This window comes from Aulostomus chinensis, chromosome 8, assembly GCF_037954235.1.
Source record: "Aulostomus chinensis isolate RoL2024-O1b breed Wild chromosome 8, RoL_Achi_v1.0, whole genome shotgun sequence".
NCBI lineage: Eukaryota > Metazoa > Chordata > Actinopteri > Syngnathiformes > Aulostomidae > Aulostomus > Aulostomus chinensis.
Window position 1 is genome coordinate 12914963 of NC_141327.1, and position 19068 is coordinate 12934030.

At 41.7% G+C, this 19068-nt stretch overlaps 1 protein-coding gene across 3 annotated transcripts in view; it reads right to left on the reverse strand.

Annotated features, from left to right (window-relative positions):
- pnpla6 (patatin-like phospholipase domain containing 6) overlaps nucleotides 1-19068 on the reverse strand; it is a 28622-nt gene that overhangs the window by 4865 nt on the left and 4689 nt on the right. Inside the window, exons 3-31 of one of the 3 annotated variants that reach the window (XM_086211045.1) lie at nucleotides 17026-17079; nucleotides 16732-16819; nucleotides 16540-16622; nucleotides 15992-16083; nucleotides 15757-15897; nucleotides 15417-15576; nucleotides 15035-15115; nucleotides 14616-14744; nucleotides 14303-14383; nucleotides 13960-14092; nucleotides 13775-13849; nucleotides 13131-13231; nucleotides 12556-12735; nucleotides 11450-11527; nucleotides 11090-11295; nucleotides 10674-10805; nucleotides 10372-10495; nucleotides 9295-9408; nucleotides 9139-9214; nucleotides 8411-8560; nucleotides 8253-8316; nucleotides 7923-8091; nucleotides 7632-7814; nucleotides 7313-7431; nucleotides 6670-6826; nucleotides 6201-6317; nucleotides 6044-6113; nucleotides 3262-3378; nucleotides 1286-1402 (exon numbers count right to left, since the gene is read on the reverse strand). In XM_086211045.1, the coding sequence (XP_086067171.1) occupies nucleotides 1286-1402; nucleotides 3262-3378; nucleotides 6044-6113; nucleotides 6201-6317; nucleotides 6670-6826; nucleotides 7313-7431; nucleotides 7632-7814; nucleotides 7923-8091; nucleotides 8253-8316; nucleotides 8411-8560; nucleotides 9139-9214; nucleotides 9295-9408; nucleotides 10372-10495; nucleotides 10674-10805; nucleotides 11090-11295; nucleotides 11450-11527; nucleotides 12556-12735; nucleotides 13131-13231; nucleotides 13775-13849; nucleotides 13960-14092; nucleotides 14303-14383; nucleotides 14616-14744; nucleotides 15035-15115; nucleotides 15417-15576; nucleotides 15757-15897; nucleotides 15992-16083; nucleotides 16540-16622; nucleotides 16732-16819; nucleotides 17026-17079 (3391 nt within the window). The remainder of the gene's footprint in view (nucleotides 1-1285; nucleotides 1403-3261; nucleotides 3379-6043; nucleotides 6114-6200; nucleotides 6318-6669; nucleotides 6827-7312; nucleotides 7432-7631; nucleotides 7815-7922; nucleotides 8092-8252; nucleotides 8317-8410; nucleotides 8561-9138; nucleotides 9215-9294; nucleotides 9409-10371; nucleotides 10496-10673; nucleotides 10806-11089; nucleotides 11296-11449; nucleotides 11528-12555; nucleotides 12736-13130; nucleotides 13232-13774; nucleotides 13850-13959; nucleotides 14093-14302; nucleotides 14384-14615; nucleotides 14745-15034; nucleotides 15116-15416; nucleotides 15577-15756; nucleotides 15898-15991; nucleotides 16084-16539; nucleotides 16623-16731; nucleotides 16820-17025; nucleotides 17080-19068) is intronic. The other 2 variants (XM_086211043.1, XM_086211044.1) reach the window with 2 other exon arrangements.

Genomic DNA, 19068 nt, shown 5'->3' on the forward strand with positions numbered 1-19068 from the left:
AATGATCAAACACATGTACACCACAAAAAGGCTTTTCTGAAATTGTCAAACAAACTTGATTTTGTGCACAATGAGTGATAAAGAACAATGCAGGTTTTTTTTGGGGGGGGGGGTTGTTTTTAAACGCAGGTCAACGCCCGAAGTCATGACTTTTCTCGTATCAAAAACAGCTTTGGGGCAGAACCTCTTTGTGGTGTTGAGCCCATTCAGTGACAGAAGCAGACAGACATCTAAGAAGCCCAATGCACTGATCCACTGTGCCAACAACTATAACTACAAACACATCTGAATGATCACAAACTCCACAGGGGAAAAGGCAGACTAATCAAATCCAGAAATAAAGGAGAGTCAGTTTTACAAGGCTCCATAGTTGGATCAATCTTTGGGCTCAGAAAACACCATATTTCACAAGCTTCAGTGCAGAATATCATTTGGTAGATAATGAGACATGATACCAATACAAACTAGAGAATTACATGAGCTCAGTCTGCAGCTGTGCGAAATGTGGTGGTTTGTTTCATCTGGACAGACATTCTGATAAAACAGAGAAAGACTGAGGGGAGTTTTCATCTGCGGACCATTTTAAATGTCAGAAAAAGGTCTTATTTAGATTGTTATTTCTCTTAACGTTATTGCAATAGTAGCAATGGGTGTGTAGCTTTTTTTTAAATTGCTCAGTTAATCAACATTTAGAGGCCTGCAGACAATAACTACCCCCCCACTTTTCTATACACAATTCACTCATCTTTCCTCTGGTTGAAATGAAGCAAATGCTGATTAAAGGGCAAAGGAACATGGAATTGGATAGTATTGCAAATAAACTGCAAACATTTTTACATTTTTGAGACTGTAAAAAAAGGGGAAAAACTTTAATCACTTAATGTTTTTGTTAAATTGCAGTCACTTATTTATACAGTTTTGAGGAAGGGTAGCACACCAGAAATGATATGATTACAAGAGTATGCTGGGAAAAAAAGATACTACGAGAAAAACCACAGCAAACGATCATTTCAACATAAGGGAATAAGATTCTGCAGCAACACTGTGTCAGTGAAAGGAAAAAAAAAAGTGAGAAATCTACTTTTTTCCTCAGAATCTTCAAAATATATGTTGGTTTTCTCCCACCCAAGCTCACAGCTTTATACTTACCCACCCTGGAACCTTTGCTGACTTCATTAAACCCCCCTCCTCCCGAATAAGCATCCCCATCCCTCACTCCACTTTAACCCCTCCTCCGGGGTCAGGGGCTTGGTGGACACTGAGGAGTGACACCACCTCTACTTGCCTGGAAGGTTGTTGATGTAGCCACCGTCCATAAGTAAGTTTCCATCTTTGGGATCGCAGAGAGGCGGGAGGTACCCTGAGAGGGTCATGCTTGCCCGCACATACCGCCACAAAGAGCCTAGCACACCCGGGATAGAAGGAGGGTGGAGGAAGGAGGAAGGGGGATAACATCTCAATGTCTGCTATACATTTCAGGTTAGTGTTGACGCAGAGTGCAATCCCAACGCTGGACAGAGATCAGCCAAGAAAAGGTAGCAGATCCCTGCCCTGGGTGGGACTGCAGTGCTGCCCACCTTTACACTCTGTTGTACACCACCGGAAACCTCATTACCTTGCACAGAGATCCTGTGTGACTTGTGCAGAAGGTAAAAAAGTAAATGGCAACCATCACAGAGCACCAAGGTTGTATGAATCACCAAACGATGTCACAACAACAGCACTGTCTTTGTTTCGTATTGTTATCACTGGACTAAAATCACAAACGGGTTAAATTAAGCTGAGGATGTGCATTATGTCGTAATGGATAATAAACAGTAAAAAGATGTCAGAGAAGGAGCACATGTTGTGACAAGTTTGGAGATCTTTCATTGTGAACATGGCAGGGAGCAACCAGCCTCTCCGGGCCCACAGTACAGCTCAAGGCCAGCAGGGGGCAGGAGCAGGCTGGGGGCTGCATGGGTTGGAAGGATAAGGAGCACCGCAGAGAAGAGCAAGGGGTGCAACTGCGAGAAGATTTCAAAAGGGAAACTTAACCATCTACAGCTTTCAGTTTTACATTATTTGTAATTCTAACTTATATTTTTCAGTTTATATGAGAGAAATGGTGGGCAACAGCAGGATCCAGAACACATACTCCTATATCACCAAATAGGTTTAGAGATAGAAAAAGAAAAGATAAAGAGCATGCCATCAACATACATTGATGAGAAATTGATATTGTCAACAGAATATATACGTATGTATGTGTGTGTGTGTATATATATATATTTTATTTTTTATATATACACACATATATACACATACTGTATACACACATATATATGTGTGTGTGTGTGTATGTGTGTGTGTCTGTAGTGTCCAACAACTGGCATGCACATAAAAGCAAGCAAAGCCAGGGGGGAAGACAGAACTGGAGGAGAGACCAAACATGTTCCTTCAGGTGAAGATGATTTAACAGGCATTTTTAAGGACCTCCTTGTGAGAAACAGGACGAACAGGCTGCAGCTCACTCCACAGGAGAGACACATTTAAGCCCCTGAAATGCACAATGATTCCCAGCAACAGAAAAATGCGATGGTGACATGAGCTCTGTGATATCTGTCGAATAGTGAGTATCAAAACTACAATCTTCCTATAATCTAAATAAACGACTCCACTTGTTGTCAGTAACCGACTGTCAAACTGATGCTGACGCAAACTGATTTCATCTGATAGACATGAGCTTTGCTGAGCTAGCTACAAGTAAATAAAAAATCTTTTTTGGTAAAAAGATGCAGAGAGGATTGATAAGTGCATGAAAATGTCAGTGTTTAGAAGCAGCATCCACAACTTGAGGTAAAAAGGATAAGAGGACTTTTTTTTCGAGCAAATACAGGGGGACAGAAGACAATCATGCATCACTCTGACCCATTAAACCCATTAATTAGATTACATAATTGATTAGAGTTCAGCTGTGGTGCCACGTAAAATGGAAAATCTCTGTGTGGGAATCAAAAAGCCAATTGGATAAAGATGTATCAGTGGCCCGTTATCCAGTGAAAGATGTTCAATCAATTGGATCGATCTACAAGACGTATTTGATTTTGTTTTTCCTTCCAAACCATGGGCTCCCAATGTCCAACTGGTCAAGGGTGGGGTTAGTTATAAATGAGAACCAGGAGGTGGAGGATAAAACAGAGGAGGAGGGTAGTCGAACGGTTGATTGTCGACTTAGGGGAGGGAGGAGGAGGCTCGGTACGCGGGCGTTTAAAGTCTGACCTGGGACATTGTTAACATAGCAACCATCCACAAGCAAATGGCCATCCTTGGGGTCGCACAAAGGAGGTAAATAGGGAGTGTAGGAGGCGCTGGCTCTAACATAGCGCCAGACGCAACCTGTCGGGAAATTGAGATGGAGAAGGAGGAACATCAAATATGGGCTGGACTCCACGTCACAGATGGAAAAAAAAGAGAATGAGAAGGGCATGGAGTAGAGAGAAAGAGAGAAAAGTATGCTGGAAAAAATGAAAGGTAGAGTAAGCAAGAGAGAGGGAGAGAGTGCTAGAGGCTGCCAAGGGCATGACAGGGAGGACCAGAAGGGAACACAATCTCCACAAACACTACTTTGGCTAACAGAATGTGACATATACTCTAAGGTAAGTGTGTGAGGTATGAGGGTATAGAAAGCACATCGCTGGGAATTTGTTTGGATTGTGAATATACGGTGCTCAGCATCATCACCAGTCATCCTGGCAGGCCTGGGCTAAGAGGATATTCTGTATTGTCTGTGTGTGGTGCAGTGATTCACTCAGCGCTGCACTCTCTCTCTCTCTCTCTCTCTCTGCTTTCGACAGAGTGGAAAGTAATCTGCGTGACGGGGCCTTTCTTGCTTCTCAATGTAGAAACGTGGCTCAGCTCGCCACAGCTTCCAGCACTTTAACGCAGAACACAGTTTTATTTACCATTTAAAAGCACTGAAGTATCATGACGGACACACAACCCATCACAAGCATGTTAAACTATAAATGAGGCGAGTGTCAGTTTAATTTCAGGGTTAAGTCAGAGCAGACAAAATGCACTTTGACCACTTATTTTGTCCTTTTGCACCAAGTGTTGCACCATGTGTGGCGGTTGGGTGGAAATGTATTCTCCCAATATGCCCAAATTTACTTTTTACTCTGACTATATGCTGCTACATTTGAGAGTACAAACAATGAGGCCAAATAAAATACAAATAAAAGTAGATGTAACCAAAAGATGTAACCTTTGTAACCTAAAAACAGGGATTCTGAGATTGTTTGATGTGATCATGAGGCACATTAGAAAAAAAAGTATTAGAATTGTTAGATGACTCTCAATAAGTAAAGTGAGAGGAAGGGGAAGAGAGAGGTGAGGGGAAGGGGAAGAGAGAGAGAGAGAGAGAGAGAGAGAGAGAGAAAGCGAGTGCCTGTCATTTCAATAAATATCGTTGGGCCTTTCAATAAGGTCTCCAAACTGTAGAATGGAGCAAGATGAGAGACACTTGTCAATGTGTATACGCAAAGAGTTGCTGTGTTACTTTTCAAATGTGCCAATAAGACAGGACAGCACTGGAACAGCCAAGTATAACAAGGGCACACAAGTCTTACGAGAGAAAGCACAGGATGGAGGTGAATGTGTGAGGACAACGGCTTTTTAGAGAAGGGAGGGATAAGGCAGGATGGAGTGTTCTGGATCCTACATGTTGACACAGGGAGGGGAGAAGCGTTTAGGGACTGGTACAGGTTATTTGGTCTACTGTAGAATCTAAATGAGCAGCTCTCTGATGATATATCAGTTTGCAACTTGTTTAAAAGGAGTGACACCGCTAAAGCTAAATTAATTGAGCATATGAGGGGTATTAAATGAAAGGAGAAATGCAATAAAGAAAGTATAGAGACAGAAAAATGGCGAAAGAAAGAAATGGCGGAATGAAGAAGAATGAAGAAATCATAAGGAAAGAAAGTGGTAGATGATGGGAACAGTGCTACAGAGAGGGGAAAGCTTTGCTCCAGCCATGTCTTTACATGCCACAATGCATGCAGAAGCATTCAGTGTTCCCAGCAGGTCCCTCAAATCCAGCAGTCAACCTAATGACAATCACGCAACACGTTGGATTTTATGTCATATTTATGTACCGTACTATACAATGCAATTTAGCACTACAAGGATTCTACAGATAATATGACACACTGGATTTGTGGGGTGGAGGGCAGAACCTACTTCAGCTAATGCTAGTGATGGTGCACTTTTTTTTTTTGCAAGTCAAACAGAATACATCATTACATCAGCAAATACAGACAAATGCACATTAAAATCAATACACGATTGTACTGTTTTAACTTATTGATTGCAGCAAACTCAAATTAGTGTGAAACTGGCATGTTCATTCAGGAAAAAGAGAGCCCGTTGTGTGAATGCCTGCTTGGTTATGACAGCGACATTTTTCTCCTGAAAGGCACTTAAGAAACTTGTCTATTCCCGCTGAGACATTCAAGGTCCTGCAATTGGCATGGGCATTTTTACATAAACAAACCTAGAGTCTTGGTGAGCACGCTGGAAGCTGCTCTAAGTTCCATAATAAACATCAGTTTGAGAGCACACCACACTTCAGTTTAGTTTGGAGTATATCCCCTTAAACTGTATATCTCAAAACATGCAGTCACTCACGATGATGCATTTGCCAATTACAGCTTTAAATTTTCATATTTTCTCTGGTTGTACCACTGAATACCACATTTGTGGATAGAAAGAGAAATATTAAACCCCCTAAACTCACTTCTGTTGTGAACTAAATGCAACAACATGCTAACTGAATCACTTATTTAACAGTTTAACAACGTCATTTGAACTAGTATTAAATGAGTTTTGTTAGTTGTTGACAAAATGCACATGCAACTGTATGTGTGCTTGTGTGTCTAGTAAATAATCAAAGTGCTGAGTTGATTTTTCTTCAACTTTCTAAAGTATATCTTTGTATTTCTATTAGAATACTCATGGGTGAAAGCTGGTTGCCCCTGCGGTTACTTCAGCGGTCACTTACCATCCTGATGAACACGCATGGCTGATGCTGTGATGTCGGTGGTGACATTGAAGTAGGGCAGCCACAAGTCCTGAGGACGTAGAGATTACATCACCGTCATAAACTGTATTAAATTGTTTTTTTGGGGGATGGAGGACTTTGTGAAGCAACCTCTCACCTCAGCTTGTCTGTCTTGGAAAACTTTGTAGATGCTGGTGTTGAAGGCGGAGCCAGAGAACATGGAAGTGATGGGATAGGTCAAGTCCAGGACTGTTTTAAAGACTGAGTTCATGGCCTGTGATACAACAATGAGTAGTGTTACACTTTCTGCAGCAATGTAACATAAGCGCCGCTGTAAAAGAGTGTACATGAAGGATCTGTGATGACGTCTCCAGAACGCACTTTTTTTTTTAGTACAAGGGCATCAACTGTTGATATGCAGAAAAATAAATTCAACCGTGAAAGTCTGACTGCATATCATCTAAACTCAACAAGCATGTCGGTCCTCTACTGTGCATGTGTGTGGGAAATGTAAGCAGACTCCAGGATGTGTAACGCCACCTTTAATATCTAGGATGGAAAATGTCAACACTCGGGACTACCAAAAAAAGAGCGAATCATTTACAAACTGTATGTAAGTACGGTACCTTTGACCACTCTCTGGCTCTCTGTTTGGTTCTAACGGCACTCCTCTCCTCAGCATACAGTGCGCCAATGAACGAGCCGATTGACGTCCCACCTACGATATCAATAGGAATCCCTGCTTCTTCCATAGCTTTGATCACACCAACATGAGAGCAGCCTCTGAAGGAGCAAGAATAAGTTAGACATCAGACAAGTGTTTAAATAAAAATGACTGATTATGTTTACATGCAAAATAATAACTCAATCCTTTTTAGATCAGACTATTCAAGTTGTTATGTAAACAGAATCATCTATTATCTACTTTATGGAATTATGAGAAATCTGATGACACCCTTAGTTTTTTGCTCGATCTTCCCTTTTACTGAGCAGTAAAATGAAGATTATGAGACACTCTTATCCCCTAGATTGGAAAAAATAAAAGAACATTGAAAATGGCTGAGGAGGGCTTGACATGTCAAACTGAAATTGAAATATTTATTCGTGTTAAAACTTAATTAAAAATACTGTCAGTCATTGCATGTTAAAAAGGAATGATTCGAAAATAACCATGAATATGAGTTTTACTCCATGTACTTGAAGAGGAATATTGCTATTACTGAATTATTACCAGTTATTGGATTATTGTCTGCATGTCACTCAGCTCACCTTGCTCCGCCTCCTCCCAGCACCAAAGCAATACTGTTTCCTGTCAGGACTCGGGCCAGCCGAGAGAAGTCACTGTGCCTGTCTGCAGGTTTTACAAACACCTTTTCGTATACCTCCCTCTGTACACACACACACACACACACACACACACACACATTAAAAACTGCAACAAACATCAGCTTCACTCTTCATTTCAGCAACGTAAGATAAAATCAATAAAACAGTTGAAGATCTAAAGATACAGAGGATTTTTTAATAAATGTATCGTTGTAGGCTATAATTCACAGGCACTACACAAAAAATCATTAAGTGATGGTACCAGTTTGCTAGGGCTGCGTCTGGAGAAGACCCTGCGAGGACACTTGAGGTGAAGATGCCCTGAGCACCAGCTACGCATGTTGAGCCACTCAACTGTCCTGGAGGGTCCTGGGCCGTCTTCTCTGTGTAGAAGAATAAGCTTTTTCAGAGCCCGGACTGCTGTGTTCTCCAGCATCTGTTCCAACTAGAGACAAAAAGATGAGGAAGGAGACAAAAGACAGACAGTGGTTTTTTTTTGTTATAATTTGAAAAGTTTGTTTTATTGTCGTAATCTTGTTTCAGACACACATACCTCTCCCAGTGTGGGCTCTTGGTCCCCCAGTCCAACGATGAGGATGCAATCTGCCTGACGGATGCAGCGCTGTGTCCACGGGGTCATGCTGTTGTCTGTCTGGTACAAGACAATCCGGTTGATGTCCTCCTGCTGGGCCAGCCAGCCGGACAACCGATACTCATGGATACTTAGGGACAGGGAGGAGAGACAGGATTGAGAAGTGCTTTGATACATGAGCAGAAAAAGACAGCGAGACAGAGGGTGATGATGACACTGGAAGTAATGCAAATATAAAACACATATAAATGGAAACATATTGAATTTTTAAGGTCTAAAAATCAAACTGACCTGTCCAAAGCAGAAGCACCCAGTCGCTCTCTGATTATGTCACTGGTTAATAGAAGAGTGGGTCCTAAATGTCAAACAGAGACAGGACTGATGACTGTATAGGAACACAAACTAGACAGGGAGCAATACTTCTGATAAATGGCAAGTTGGTGTCCTACCAATGGCACTGAGGGCATGGCTGAGCTCCAGGTTGAATGCATTGATCGGTACCTCGTCACACACAGGCAACACAGCGACAGTAGAGAGATTGCTAGCGGGGTTGGTTACATCAGCACTGGCCGTCATCGTGGGCAGACTCAGAGCTGAACCTGCACAAGAGAGAATAGAGGATGGGTTAAATGTGAGTGAGCGTTTAAGTTTATAAAACCAAGGAAGAGAAAATAAACCACAGAAGAATGGAGCTAGATTTCTTGTTATGCTGAAATGCCACCAACTCAGAACAATAAGCATCTTGTCTTTAAAATGTTTGTATACGATTTTACAATTTAGAATTATAATACTTCAAAAACTTTGAACAATGCAGTTTATTTTTACTGTACATAATTACCAAGGGAAAATTCTTGTGGCAGCATGCATAGGCCCAAACCTTGATTCTGATTATAGCTATTGTTACTTCTGCCTCTGCCAAGAAGGTTATGTTTTCACCTCCATCTGTTGGTTTATTTGTCTGTCTTTCACCAAAATTATAGAAAAATTCGTGGGCCAATTTTCATAAAACTTTGTAGAGGAATGTAGCGTGTAAGTCCAGGGAAAACCAATTATATTTCATGTCCAAAGCCAAGGTGCAGATCTGTGTTCTATACTTTGCCGTTGAAGGCAAATTAATTTATTTTGGTTTACTTCGTTATCTTTATTGTTATTACAATCTTCAAAATAATCACCTTACCTGAGAATGGCCCACGACCCTGCTGCAGGTTCCCCAGAATTTTCTGGCCTAGTAAGTGGATCAACCTCGTCACCACCTAAACAAATACATCAACATTCAGTGCACGCAACTTCAGCCAGATAGTATATTTACAGTGCTGTAGTATAAATCACTAACCTGTGGGTATCGTCTTTTGATATTGTTGAGAGTTCCCTCCGGAAGTTTGACCAGCTCTGTGTCTCTCACAGCGTGGACCGTGGTAGCTCTGGGCTGTCTGGTCAAAGCTTCCACCTAAAGTACATGACAGGACACAAGCACATCCATTTTACTTTCCATAGTTCAAAGGCCTACTTCAGACCTCAATGTAAACTGCTGGCTGGAATATAAATATTACATTTTGTTTATGTCTTTTTTTTAACCTGTAACTATTTACATACTTTATAACTTTGCCTTCCAGCTGTTGTCATCTGTTTTGAATAAAGGATTGCTGAATTCCATGAGGATGATTTTTTGGTAATTCCTTAGTGACTGAGCACTGAGCATCTATTATTGTAGATAACACCTGTCTGCTGTGAAAACAGCTAATATTCCATCCATCCATTTTCTTCAGCTTATTCCTGTTCAGGGTTGCAGGGGGGCTGGAGCCTAGCCCAGCAGCTTTCAGGTGAGAGGCAGGGTTCACCCTGGACAGGTCACCAGTCCATCACAGGACCAACACATAGAGACAGACAACCATTCACACTCACAGTCACACCTACGGTCAATTTAGAGTATCAATCAGCCTCGTCCTCTCTTGATGTCTTTGGACTGTGGGAGGAAGCTGGAGTACCAGAGAGAACCCACACAGGCACAGGGAGAACATGCAGACTCCACACAGAAAGATCCCTTGCCCGAGCTGGGACTCGAACCCGGAACCTTCTTGCTGTGAGGCGACAGTGCTAACCACTGCACCACTGTGCCCCCTAGCTAATATTCCTATCTATACGAAACACAACCCAAAATACGCTGTAAATAAATGTTGGTAACTCTCATTGTTTAAAGATGTATAGTTTATATAAAATGATGGTTGTGGTATTGTGTTGGCCTGACAAAGATCTGGGTTAGAAATGTGACAACAAAGAAAACAACAAAGAACGATTTGCAGAACCAATCTTGTAACTTTTGGTGACAAATTACATGAAATTAAAAAGATAGATGAGGTTTCTCTTTTATACGGGCATGATGGGACTGTGAGAGACAGAGGTCTGTACTCACCACTCCAATGAGGTCTCCTCTTCCATATTCCCCAACTAGTTCCTTCTTGCCATTTGCTTTGCGAATGACTGAGCGTAGACGTCCATTCAAGACAATGTACGTGCAGTCTGACTGGTCGTCCTGTCTGGAGATGAGATGAAACACGGAGTAAACATCATACATACTAAAAATGACCTATGAAAGCATTGAATTGAATATCTTTATTGTTATTGTACAAGTATAACAAAATTTGTGACGTGATGGTAATGACAAAAAGCAGTATGCAAACTATGACAGTGCAAGTAAAGGCTGCAGTAATGCACCTATAGAGGGCTCTTCCAGCTTCCACAGCCATCCAGTCAATAGCAAAGTCCATCTGTCGAACAAAAGGAGACATACGGATTGCGACAGTGTGTGCTGCACTGAGCACCACGCTGGGCTGCTCCCTCATGATCCTGTAAACAACACAGCCACAGACGTCAGGAACAGGGACTTATGTGACTCCTCAGTAAGGTTAAAGAAAGGTTTAGTTACATAAACTAATAGGTTGTGGCAATTATAGTTAGATTCAAGGTTTTTATGTGGTTTGGGAAGAAGTGTCTTGAATTCTAGGAGATATTACTTAAAATTGGGGCTTCATGGGGGGGAGTTATTTGATCGGGATTCTTACAGATACAACATGGGCAGTTTTAATTCGTGAAAACTGATAAACATTGTTTTCTTTGGACAAACTACTCACTCATAGAAATCAGATTTTGAGATCTTGAGGTAAGTACAGTCTCGGACGGCCTTGATGGTAAAAATGAGGGGCTCTCCAGTGAGCACAGCCAGCTGACCCACCATCTCCCCTGGGTGGGTCACAAACAAGCAGACAGCTTCTTGCTTATTGATCATCCGCTGGTAGACATGCAGGCAACCAGACAGGACAAAGTGCAGACTCACATCCTTGAAGAGTGAAAAGAGGACGGGAAAGAGGAAACACAGGAGGATGGATTTGATTTTTATAAATGTCATTCATTGATAATATTTCTTTAGGAAAAAGGAAGACAGTTCAGTTAATTGAATGTTATCAAAAAAAGGGGTGCAATGAGGTAAGTACCTGGTCTCCCTGTCTGGCCAAGACAGCCCCAGCTTTGGCTTGGTGCAGGGTCACTCTCCCATTTAACAAGGATGGGTCCTGCGACGGAGAGGAAAGATGGAGAAATGTCAAACAATGTTAAGAATATACATAGAATGTTTTCTGTCAGCTTGGTTCATCTTTCTGTGGAGATCAAGCAGCAGTCTATTCTTCAACATTAACTTAATTGTCCAGCCTGTATATGGATGCAAAAAACATCTGTTTTTATGACAGATGTGCAGAAATTTCCACTCAGATTAGTTGAAAATACTGTCAAATACCATGTACCCCAGTGAAGTGAAAAAATAAGATACCACCCATTCCTATTTATCATCAAATGCATGTACAAGTGTGGGTAAAACTAATATTAGAATCCAGTAAACACAATACTATAGTACAAATAGTAGCTGCAGCATGTTGTCTATATGTCAAGAACCAATGAATGTCTACAAAATGTAAATACTGTGCATGTATTTCTGAATAATCAATGCAAAGAGTTATTAGTGTCAGGTTCAGCTGGACGCTGGTTTGTCAGTGTTAGTTTTTCTGGATTTAAACTGCAACTGTACATGAGTACTTATTTTGGAGACTGTGGGTTGACACTAAGCCCCCTCCCTTCATCTAACGACGATGCAGTTTATCTGGATAACTGACCTCCTTTGAGATACTCATCAGTAAACAGATGCTTCAGGGCGATTTATGACAATGTGCTCGGTCATGCAAAAAAAGAATCATATAATGCGTCTATTATAATTTCTGAGTCCATGACAAATCTGGTCCAGCAGAATGTAGTGCCATTGGAAGAACACTACAATAACTGCACTTGTAGGTCCTGTCCAATCAACCCTGCTTTTTCTGAAGAGAAGCCAAAATAGATTCTACAAAAGGCTTGACAATTCCTTCACACCTCTGAGTATGTGGGTATGAGTGACCCTTGATTTTAGAATGTGGGCACTTAAATAAAATCTTAATTTCAGTCTAAACGTACTCTGTTCTTCTTTTGTTTTGTTTTGTTTTTTTAAATAGTATTTATAGCATGTTGTCTATGTGTCATGAAATAACTACAGCGTAACTTAAGACAAACAAACCTCAATCTTCATGAGCCTCAGGATTTCCTTCTGCGCTTCTTCAAACAGCGCAGAACAGGATCGGCTGGTGACGGGAGTGAAAATATTGTCCACCCCCGGTTCTCCCTCTGGATAGAGGTAGATCCCTAAGGGGACCTCATCTACTGTCACTCTCTTCTCCCGCTGGTCCTGGGACACAGACTGTAAGGATGTACAAGATGTGGAAATTATTGCTGAGATGTTTATTAGCATGTCTCAAGTTAACTTTGTTTTTTTTTATATACTGAAAACTGAGTACTACTTTTTCTTATTTTGAAAATACAACACATTGTTAAGAAACTGTGAGACAATCAGTAATTTTTGGTGAGAAACTATTACCTTTTTTTTAATGTAGCTGGTGACACATATTTGAGTTTGGGTACATTAGGTACATTTGATTTCTTTAAGGTTATGCATGACCACGAGGAAAGCTTTTAGCCTTTGATCTCAGTCCAGCTCCATTATATTTGCACAGACAATGACTCAATTATATGTACTTTAAGGGAGTCAATAGTCAACATGGTATAATTTATGTCATCAGTCTGTAGTGTACTAACCCGAGTAAAGTTGGGAGGAGTGTTCCCATCCTCTGCTGAAACGGAAATTCGTCCCCTTTCATATGCCATGTCGAAGTCTGATCGCAGGCCTTTCTGTATACCTGAAAAGGTGAAATCAAGAGGGTTTTCTGCACAATTTAAAAGACATTATACTGTGGTTAGGTGGATAACGTAAACGTTGTCCATTTGTCAAACATGAATATGTTGCATGTTTACAAAATATGGTAATCTATCAAATATCTATCGCTGGTTCCACTTCTAAAAAGTGATAGTGTGAGGACAAAGCTTAAAAGACAAGGCAGATTAAAATGTTCTTCTATCATGGCACCCAATTACAGGTCGCTTTAACCCAGGGAGGCAAATATCAAAGTGAGAAGCAATCAGATGTATCTATTGATTGTGGCCACACCTAAGTTTAGACTATGTAAAGAGGAATAAAATAGTGCAGCAGTGTCTTCATGTCTGCCGGTGACAGCCCAAGTGACCCTCAAGAAATAAGAAAGGTTATCTATTCGACATTTTGGAAAAAAGGAGTAGGAGCCCCCCCTTCAAAACAATTCAAAAGCAACTTAGGCCAAGTGAAGCATGATGAACTTGTCTGTATTTATCATCAGGAATCTCTTAACAAGACAGAAGATCCTCACCAGCGATATCCACTGGCATGGAGATGGTCCTGCTAAGGGTTGGCACGATTGCTCCATCCTTCCCTTGTTCTCCACCTGTGAGTAAATTTTTTAAAAGTATTTGAAGAAAATGCTATAGCAGAAATTCAGAAATACATTCAACTTTACTGGGAAGGAATAAATAAATATGTAATATGTGTCTCTACCTGTAACTTCACCCTTGATGGCAGCTTCCCGATGCTCCTCAGGCACTGTCAGACTACCAAAGCGCTTGCCATGGCGGACGGGACTGGTACGAGTAGGGTGAGGAGACGGTGGCAGACGTGAAGGCTGCATTTCCTTTGGAATTAGTTTGTATGTGTGTGTGTGTGTGTGCGTGTGTGTGTGTGTGATGGGGAAAGAGAGAGACACACTGAATTAGCCCTCGAGTCCTGATAAAACAGTGTTTACTGAGCAGATGATAAAATATTCCTAAAGAAATGTCAAACCACATCACCATCAGATGTCCGCATGGTACTCAGTGTGTATGAGTGTGTATTATAAACTCACATGGCTGAAGAGCTCATTTGTGAGCCCAAGGTAGTTGTGCAGGGCTAGAACTGTTACTCTTTGGAGACGAACCATGATAATCTGAGCAGATACAACAGGACGTGAGTCATGTGATACATCATGCAAACCGACAGATGACTTGATCAAATCTACTTCTGGTTTATGAGTGTGAACATTTGTTAGCTCATAGCAAATAATACAAAACTGGACCCAAAGAAATGAGTCAGGACTGAGCTACATAATACAATAACAACATTCTGGAAAATTTATATAAACTAAAGATTATTGGCGTTAAACACAAAAGAAATCTCACCTGTACCACTCGCACCAGGCTCTCGGGGTACTTCTCAAATATAGAGAGGAAGGCCTCTACAGGTAAACGAAGAACAGTAGAAACCTCTGCAGCCCGTGCTGACACCGTTCTGTAAGGCTTCTGATGGCCCTGGACACAGAGATTAACCAAACAACACTTCAAATCACTGACACCATTTCTAATTTGTATATTTAAAAGCTTTTAAAGATGAGCTTGCGTTTAATCAAAATAAAAGGTCAATGGATGAACCCTCTCCACGATGGTGTAAATGTGTGGAGAGTCAATCAATGAAGGTGAATGAACAATGAATAAGGAATTTACAATGGGGGAATGGCATCCAGTTGATGCTTAGGAGGGTTTGTGAAGTAGCAACCTTGTGGATGCAGATTTGTGTGCTTGTAATAAAGTGAGTAACCTACTGTAATGACATCCAGGATGCTGAGGAGACTGTGGACGCTGTCTCCTGCAAAAACCTCCTTCACCACACTTTCTTTACCATCCTTAAACACAAGAATAAGTAGCAGTGTTCATAGTCATTATCTGGATTTTTTTTTCTTCAAAAGTTAAGTAAAGCCTGAACCACGATCTCTGTCAAGTTAAATATCTCTTGAGACTTAATAAATGTCCTGAACAACACTTACTGATCACTAAGTAAGCAACCCTCCCCCACTGCCATATTGCTCGAGTACCCCAACGAGTGCCCTTATGTGTAAGACTAAGCATTTACTTTGTACCAAAATACACAACAGCTATAACCAAAAACCAAAACAAATGCAGTATTCAGCTTCAAAGTCTGTGTACCGTTTCAGTAAGGCACAGTTCCAGTTTTCCCTCCTGGACCACGTAGATGCTGCTGTCAGGCTGGCTAGGTCTGAAGACATACTCCCCCTGTTGGAACTGCACAAACACCATGTGTTTGCACAGCTCCAAGAAGAGGGGCTTCTCAAAGTGTCCCAGCACGCTGATGGGAAAGATAACAGCGGGGTAAGATGGCTGGGATGTTTCTATACTTGCATGCAAACATATGGTTTGTTTGAATATTCGGAAATGTGGAGCTGGTTTTAAAAGAATCTGTAAAATTGTGCTGAATGCTATATAGTGAGGTTTATGGGCACACGCAGGAGAAGGAAGACCAACCTACCGGACATTTTTAAGCATGTAGAGCACCTCTGAGGGAAGGTGAGAGTTGGCCACATCAAACTCAGTGAGGTCTGCTTCCAGCACAGAGGGAGGGGGTTCCTTGGCCTGCAGTGTGGGAACCTCCTTCTTAAAGCGCAGGATCCTGGAAGGGGGAGACAAAATGCGATTAAGTGCTTGACTGCAAAACAGTTGGAGCAGAATGGTTCGGATTGGTGAAAATTAGGTTTCTGGTGTACTTTTTGGCAATGTTGAGCATTTTCTGTTTCTTTTTCAGGCGTGGACGAGAGGAGGAAGATGTACCAACCAGTGAAGAGGTAGACTGAGAGACCTGCAAAGAAACAAATTAGTATGACTAGACAGGATGCAAAGTCTGCAACTGAAGTGGTTTAAGTTAAGAGGACTGCATCGGGGGCAGGCTCCCACAGGCCCTAATGCAAATCTCACTGCAGTGTGCGGTTTTATTTGTGCCTTAGCACATGAAAGGCAAAATACAGTTTTTGGGTGAAGTAGCAAATTAATACGACACAGTAAATGAGTGTGTTTTCCAAGGGGAGCAGGATAAGACACAAAATCAAAGGGTCATTATTTTGTGGGCATGAATGGTCATGTTAATCCTGTGTATGGGTGGGAATGGACACGCACGTCGCAGTAACGGGTGGGAGTGTAACACAGATGTTGGAGGCATGGGCAGTTACTGAGAGTGTTATGATAAAATAACTAGTTTAACTGGAATGGCATTGATTTAAGGTCAGGACAACCTCCACACTGCTTTGCAGACACTCACTTTACGCATGATCTTCCGCCCATAGAACATAACTTTGTCCCTCTTGCGAAAGCGGTATTTGGGAGCCTCCTGGGCTTCAAGGTCTGTGAAATATGAGGGATGACAAACGAATTAGCAGTGACATATACACAAAATGCAATTATCCATGTTAACAGTGCATGGTGAAAAAAATGCATCGCAGCAATTACTGACTTCGAAGCTGGATCCTCCGTAAGATGAAGAAGATGAGGATGGCAATGAGGACTATGGCGATGCCAGCACCAATCACCATCCCCACCATCTGCAGAAAAAACAACAGAGGAAGAGTGGTGATGTGTGTTGCTGTTGCATGGTGACAAACTGACTAACACTGGCAGCTGCAGAGCAATTTTCAAGTCTTGTTTCTGGAAGCATGGTGAAACATGTGTGGTGGTGTTGCCATTTCCACTGGGGTGACCAAACAGCAGCTGAAATAAAGGCAGTGACAAAATGTCTCGACACACTCACCATGCTAGTCTGTAGTTCCTCCTCCACAAATGTCTTGATGTTGGTAAAACCGTCCTGATGTAACAAAGAAATACGGAGAAATAACTAATACAAGCATAAACAGGGACTCTCCATATAGGTATGACACCCATATGCTGCTAACATCTTTATGCAAACTGAAACGCTGCGTGTGGCTGAGCCTGAAGGCTTCACTAGAGTGTAATGGAATGTGACAATCAGGAATTCGTCCTTAAGGCAGAAATGTCTGGCCATCAGTGCGAGGAAACGAGAGGACAAGTCCAAGATACAGCAACATCTCTCACCTCCTCCATTCTTCCGAACTTTGTTGTTTTGTTTTTTTACAAATATGTTTCTGAAGCTTCAAACACAGCAGCATTGTGGCTTATGATATGATGTACGTCAGGTGACACCCTCCCCCATCAGTAGAAAGTGTTGAGTTGCAGCACGTCAAAAGGAAGAGGACGCGAAAGGATACTTACTGAACAGTGAGGGGGTTGTTGGTTACATGGCTTGGGACATTGCTCATACAACTACATTCTCCTCGTCCATTATTTAGATGTGGCGAGGCGAAGATAAGCTGGTTTGGATATGAAATGTACAAAATTGCCAAGCTAGAGCATGGCAGCGTTCTACAGTAGAACAGTGGCGCGAAGCAAAGTTGGGGCCAGCGCGTGTTGTGTGGATGGCTGCATCTCATTAATTCAGAAAACAGCAGATTTTTTTATTAAGAACAAGTATCTGATTAGTTAAGAGTCCCACAACCCACAAACCATCTGGTACTACACTTAAAATGTCGCTGTGGTGCATGTATGTCTCCGTACCTCGACCTCCACTGAGGAAGTGAGTTGATAGTGTGGCCCAGATCTCATTTGCATTCAAATGTAACAAATGTGGTCTGAGTAACCAGATTTTAATCCATCCTGAGTGAGCTCACACCTGTACAGATGCTTGATCAAGTAGACCTTTATCACTTAAATCCAGTAACATCAAGTACACCTTTATTGATCAAAACTAGACCATGCGTGCAGACTGTAGTCAGATCCTGATGAGATAAAGATAAACATGTTTGTTTTGGAACTTGCACTCAGGTACAATATTGAAAGCGCAAGAGTAATAGCTTTTTAGTGTTCTGGCTAGGAGCCAGTGGGACTACTTGTCTGTTATCAGTGGTTATTGATTAGAATGTGAGGGGCAAAAGGTTGCATGGCAGTAAAATGCCTGAGCTGGACACTGACAGTTTGACAGTGTTCCTGACAGACAATGAGTAAATATGCAGCAATCCATCCATCCATTTTCTTCCGCTTATTCCTATTAAGGGTCACGGGGGGCTGGAGCCTATCCCAGCAGCTAAGGGCGAGAGGCGGGGTTCACCCTGGACAGATCGCCAGTCCATCGCAGGGCCAACACATAGAGACAGACAACCATTCACACCCAGTCACACCTACAGTCAATTTAGAGTATCAATCAGCCTCGTCCCCTCTTGATGTCTTTGGACTGTGGGAGGAAGCTGGAGTACCAGAGAGAACCCACACAGGAACAGGGAGAACATTCAAAGTCAGAGACAGTGCTAACCACTGCACCACCATGCCGCCCAAGTTTGGAAATCATTGTACATAACTGTGACATCATTCGTCGAAAGGTGTGGTCTGACAACTAAGGTTTGCAACTGTCTGTTTCGATTGTTAAAGTTTACCCAACACATTTCCTGTACCAGTGATAGGAAGAAGTCACCAACTGCTATACTGATCTGTGATGCTAGATGACACTAATAGGAGGGATTTTCTACCTATTTACAAAAGGTACTCAACACCACTATGAGTTTTTACTAAATGTTTTTTTGTAAAAACAGTTCCAACTTTTTGGGAAATACACTTATTTGCTATTCCCACAGGGTATTCATTTTCTTGTTTGGCACTGGGGAGGATGGAAAATAGGTGTATTTTCAATAAAGTGTCCTGCTAATCAAAAATGTTGTGATGACAAAACCTAAAGACACAGAGTTTTCTTTCCCTATTCTTTATCAATTTGAGTCCAATTCTGATG